Source organism: Vombatus ursinus, unplaced genomic scaffold (assembly GCF_900497805.2).
Source record: "Vombatus ursinus unplaced genomic scaffold, bare-nosed wombat genome assembly UNPS02015398.1, whole genome shotgun sequence".
In the NCBI taxonomy this organism is placed as follows: Eukaryota; Metazoa; Chordata; class Mammalia; order Diprotodontia; family Vombatidae; genus Vombatus; species Vombatus ursinus.
This window is the reverse complement of record NW_020955176.1, coordinates 40,014-46,013: the sequence shown is the minus strand read 5'-3', so window position 1 is coordinate 46,013 and position 6,000 is coordinate 40,014. Positions and strand designations below refer to the sequence as shown.

At 42.1% G+C, this 6,000-nt stretch overlaps 1 protein-coding gene across 2 annotated transcripts in view; it reads left to right on the top strand.

The window, feature by feature from the left end:
• Positions 1 to 6,000, top strand: part of ZBTB16 (zinc finger and BTB domain containing 16) — a 226,225-nt gene that overhangs the window by 190,139 nt on the left and 30,086 nt on the right. Inside the window, exon 5 of one of the 2 annotated variants that reach the window (XM_027847313.1) lies at positions 4,165 to 4,502. The exons of the other annotated variant lie outside the window; for it this stretch is intronic. Within the exon in view, the coding sequence (XP_027703114.1) occupies positions 4,165 to 4,187 (23 nt within the window). The 3' untranslated portion in view covers positions 4,188 to 4,502. Of the gene's footprint in view, positions 1 to 4,164; positions 4,503 to 6,000 lie in introns of those variants that run through there. 2 annotated transcript variants of the gene reach the window in all.

Sequence of the window (6,000 nt, the reverse complement as noted above, 5' to 3'; positions counted from 1 at the left end):
ACACACACACACACACACACACACACACACACACACACACAGGAACTTGCCATATAGACATTTTTATTACAATCAACTTATGTGCAAGCATTTATTAAGTACCTACTATGTGGTAGGCACTAAATGGATATTGGGGATACAACCCCCGCAAAAATGAAACAGTTCCTTTTCTCAGGGAACTTATGTAGTATTGGAAGAGACAACCTGCTCATGTATAATATACAAATTATGCAGAGTAAATATCTACAGAACAAATACAAGATAGTTAGAAGGGGAGTGAATTATTAGCCAGCATCAGGAAAGGTTTTGATTTAGCATGTAGTGGTTGAGTGGAATCTTGAAGATAGTGAAGTATTCTGTAGCACATAATACGGACTTCATAAATGTGTTTTGAATGAATTAATTATACGGGGCAAGAGGAGATGAGATTAAAAGGCAACAGAGGGGATTTAGACTGGGAGGCATTTTTTAAGGGCAGAAGTAAATATCGATGTCTTTAATTTTTACATCACAGAAATTTCTCCCATTATTCTTCCTCCTCCTCCTTCCTATGGAGACCTCTCGCATAACAAAGAATTTTTAAAGAAAAAGAGGTAAAATAGAAAAAAAAATAGCAAAAATCAATCAGCACATAAAAAAGTCTGAAAATTATGTGTAAATTTTCCTTATTTGGGGACCTAGGCTGGGAAGATTTTATAAAATTGTGAGAAGCTACATATTCCTTCTCTGCTGTCTGTTTTTGTTTGTTTGTTTTAGTTGTTGTTGAAGACAAGTTAGCCACTATTTGTCTGTAGTTTGAGAAGTATTATCGTGTGGGGATCTAGGCCACAAGTCTGAGGGTTCTGTCATTTTTTGTCTGTTTCCCTGGTTGACAAGATTGTGGGTCATCCGTCTGGACACAGAAACAATTGTGAGGGTTCCTGGTAGAGGGGGAAGCCTTGGGAACAGAGCCAGAGGGGCAGGGAGTAGGTGGTAGGTCGAGTACAGGAACACTTTGCCACCCCGGAGTCTAGACCTGAGAGCTGATAAAAGGTGGAGATTAGGGTTGTGGTTTAGATTTGTTACCACCTCCCCTTGCTGTTTTATCTCTGGTGAGAACAGAGCAACATCTTTCGGAGCTTCCTTCTAGAGTTGCTGAGTTGTGAACAGAACAGAATTATGGGCACTCTGTGCTTTCCCTCCCCCTCTTTTTCCCTCTCTTGGTAGGGGGCCCGGGCAGGGCTATGGGGTAATATGGAAGGATGCTTTTGGGAAGGGGGGAAGGAAGGAGAAGCAGACTGGGACACTGGTTGATGTCTCTGTTGGCCACACAAACCACCTCCTCACCCCAGTGCCATATAAAAATTACTTGGTATATATGTTTTATTCATATATCTGTTACCTGTTTCCTCCGGTAGGAATATAAGGTCATGGCATCATATAAATTCTGGAGGGGTCCTCAGAGACATCTAGTCCAGCCCTGTCATTTTATAGCTGAGGATTAGGTCCAAGGAACTGGAGTGACTTGATTTGCTAAGAGGTGGTATTTGAACCCAGGTCTTTTATCTCCAGAGCCATTCCATCTTCCACCTTAACATGCTTTCCTTACACCCTCCCCTTTGCAAATCACAGCATTTACTTTGACTGGTCCTGGAATAGCAGGCAATACTGGGAGAGAAAACAATGCCTACCATCATGAGATTTCCAGAAGCTATAAAAATGATCTAGGCAGCTCCCTTGAGGAGCTAAAACAATCTCATTTTTGTCTTTGTATTTCCAGTGCTAGACACAGTGCCTGAAATAGAGTAGGTATTTTTGTTTGTTGAATGAACTGAATAAATATGATTCCTTGGCTCATAGGAGTTAAAATTGAGTAGGAATCAGTGGACCTGAGACCCAGGTCCTCTTCATTACCGTATCATTTTTCTTTAGCTTAAGAGAGTTCCAAGGGGAGTGGGGGAAGGGGAGAAAGACCCTGGACAACCTACATGTTGTTATTGTTCAGTTGTTTGCAGTTATGCCTGAGTCTGAACATACATGGACCACATACATGGAAGTTGTTAAATGTGACAGGTGGGAGAGGGGCCATGTAACCCATGGACGTCCACTCAAATGAGTTGCAAGATCAGATTTGTAGCTGTTGTCTTGACCAGTTGTGCTTTCTCACCTATTTAAGGATTTCATTTCCTTTTAGGCCAAGAAGCACCTGGCAGCATTTGCCTAAGAATATCCATGTCCTAGAACAAGGGTTATTAACCTTTTTTAGTGTAATGAACTCTTTTGGTAGGCTGATGAAGCCTGTGGACCCAGTGTTTTGTTTTTAAATCATAATTGAAAGAAATGCTAAATTTCAGTTAGCAGTTAATGAAAATAAACGTTTTTTCCCTGATCCAATTCACCCAGAACTTGACTCCCTAGAGTGACCTAGCTCTTGGCACATACCCCTGTGTTGATACTGAGACTCTGCTGTCCCATGAGCATTTGAGCAAACTGAACATTGGCCTTATCTCTCCTATTTGAGACCCGAGTTTGAATCTGAACTCTGCACCTCACCACTTTTGTGACTTTGGGCAAATTAATTATCCTTTTTGGGCCTTGATTTCTTTATCCACAAAATGAAGGTCTTGGAGTAAATGGCCTCTGAGATCCTTTTCAGCTCTTAAATCTATGATCGCTTACCCCAGAGGGGTCAAATTTACATCCTGGTCCACAAAACTCCTGAAGGAGGCCCAAACCAGATTCAAATGTAATTGGGAAATATTTAACAAAATAAATTAAAATATAATACAATATAGATAATGTTAATTTGTGACTAAGTCAATATGCTTGCCTGCAGGGATCATTTCTATTTGAGTTTGAGACTACTGGCTTACCCTCATAGATGAAAATTTGCTGGGAGTTAGGAGACCAGAGAGCTCACTCTTCTCCCTAATTTCACCATTTTTCTTTGGCTTTGGGAGGATTCAGGTGTGAGCTAGGGAAAGAAAGAACACTTGTTTGGGGACCCTACTTGGAGCCTGCTAAGTGTAGCGTATAGAGGAGGGAAATAAGGATGGTAAGAAGAACAGAAACCCTTCCATAAGAAGTTCCACAAGAAGGAGCTGGGGATGTTTAGCCTGTATAAGGCTAGACTTGAAGTGGAGGGCATGAATTTAGAGTATTGTCCAGTGGAAGATCAATTCTACTCTCTCTGCAGAGAGACAGATTTCAGCTTGATGTAAAAAAGAATTTCCTCATAATTAGAACCATCCAGATATGGAGTTGGCTATTTCAGGAGATACTTCCCCATTTTAGAATGTCCTCAAATGTGAAGGCTAAGTGGCCTCTGGTCAGGGAGAGATCACTGTTCAGGTACCAGTTGGACTAAATGACCTCTGAGATGTACATTCCAGCTCTGAGATTCAGTGATTCAGTCTCCCCTTCCTTCATTTCCAATTGATAGCACAATCCCCTTCACCACAGTACTTTCGGAAGAATCAGGGCCTTGGGATTGTTGCACATACACATGTATGCTGTGGTCCTAACCCTCCCACCCAAAAAAAATCTTCTCCCAAATTTGTTGGCAAATAGATACCAATGAGATTGATGTACGAGTACAAAGTTAACCATGCATCTAGCCCATTAATTACAGTGCCTTTAAGTAGATCTTTTAAGCTGTGAACCATGCTGTAGTGGAAGAAATCCTGGTTCTGGAGTTAAAAGAAGAACTGAGTTCAAGTTCCAGCTGTCTCACTTTCTAGCAATGTGGCCTTGGCAAATCAGTTCTCTCATGTATAAAATGGGGGTGGGGGATTGACTTAGATGATTTCTCAGATCCCTTTTTAGCTCTAACATTCTATTGTTGTTATTCTCCTATGGAGTGCAAAGAGGCCACTCATGGGTTTGGTCCCAATCTGATTGGTATGGGAACTTTGACCTGTTCCTAGGCTAGTTTGCCCCTTCTTGGCAAGCTGGAGTCCTCCCTCTGCCCCCTCCACCCCTGCCAGGGGCTGGAGAGCTTATATTAATGCCCAGCTTAGTGTGGATACCCAACTGGCATAGCCCACTGCAGCTCAGAACTCTGGAGCTCAAGAGAGTCGCCACCCTCAGCCCTCCCTAGTAGCTGAGATTGATTATAGGCCTGTACCACTGTGCCCAGCCAACATTCTGTTATTTTATGAATTGTCAACCATGATTTTCTTTCAGGCTTCCGAGAAAAGAGCTCCTAGATGCTGCCTAGGTACACCCTCAGTGCTCTGGGCATCTAGCCCCTGCCTCTCTATGCTCACCCACCCCTCCGTAGCTTTTCCTTGTATGCATGCCTCCTTGCTAAGCCTCATCTGCTCTAGACTCCATCTCACGCTCGGTAGTCCAGAGGACTCTGGAGAGAGCAAGCCAGAAGCCCCCATCCGATGGAAAAGGCAATTGGAGAGTCTGGCCCACAAGCCCTGTCCTGATTTGGAATGGAATTCCCTGAACCCTCCTCCTTTTTTCCGTCTCCCCACACTGATCCCTAAATTAACACTTTATTTGAGAGTGACCCCCCTGGTGACTTGGCACTTTGGGCCCAGCTGCCACAGTGATTGACACAAAGCCAATCTATAAATAAAGTCTTTTTCTTTTCTCATAAAGACTTTGTGGTTGAGTTTGCCTTCAAGGTCAAGATCAGACCTTTCTAAATAAACACATATCAAAGGATCATTAGCAAAGCAGCACTGTTAAATTGAGATATTAACTTCTGTCAACTGCTTGTTTTTTTTTTGGTTCTGTAACTCATGACTGCAGTAGGTTTTATTATTTTGTCCTTAGGCGGTAGCATCTGGCTTCTGTAGAGACTGTAAAAATTAAAAAGCAACACAAATCATTGCGAGAGAAAAGCAGTAAATTCAATGATAAGAATTTAAAATTAAAATGTTTCAGTGCTTTTATATTCTGCAAAACATGAAATGAACGAGTTTGCTGCCTGTTGCCATAAACCCAACCTTGCTAATTGTCTTCATGAGTTTCTCTCCCCCATCCTCCCCATCATAATCAATTCTCCCTTGGCATAGGGCTGGCAAGACATAAAATCAGAGCAGCATTGTGGGGGTTCTCAGGGCAGGTGCATTAAAATTGGTTAACTCCAGGCAGAAGGTGATGGGTACAAAGAAAACACTTAAGTCTCTCTTTGAACTGGAACTGTCCTTTTTTTTTCTCCCCCTTCCTGGCTAAGCATGGAGATACCTGATTTACAGACCTACACAGTGGCTTTTGGTTCTGAGATAAGAGTATAAGGAGGAACAAACAAAGAGTATAAGGAGGATTAGGCCCAGAATAAGGGAACTAAGCAGATGTGATCACTTTCCCTGGCAACCTATCAGAACATGGAAGACCACCATCTCTTTGGGTGACATCTAGTTAGGATGCTGAGGGATGAGATGACTTCCTTCTGAAAAATTAAATTATATTTTTAAAAAATTAGCAAGATTTTATTTTTCTTGCCACCCAGCCTCATTAAAAAAAAGAAAAAAACAAAACTCTTTAATAAATAAGCAACACAAATTCCCATGTCTAAAAATATGTATCTCATTCTGCGTATTAGACCCCTCTCTGTCAGGAGGTGGGTCACATTCTTCATCACTGGTCTGAGAAGGGGACTTCTCAGGTCCTTTCATAGCCTGAAGAGTCAGTGATTCTATGGTGGATCCATTAATTTATTCATTCGGCAAATGTTGATTCAATTTTGTAAACATTTATTGAGTATCTGTTATGTGAAAGGCATGGTGGAACATCTCCTGCCTGCCCAAAACTGTGGTAGGTGTAATGCGGTTTTTAAAAAATCAGATCAGCAAAGGGATGGTTGACTCCTTGCCTTTGGGGAACACAGCCAGACATGAGAACTAGTGAACAAGCTCAAAGCAAATAGAAGCAAATGCAGAGGTGTGTAGCATCAGCTGTATTGAATGTGGAGGAAACTGAAGCAGGTACTTGTAAGGGAATGATCCCAGTGGAGTGGGGGCTAGCCAAGGGAGATGGTACTTGAGAAAGGTGAGTGCCAGGGAG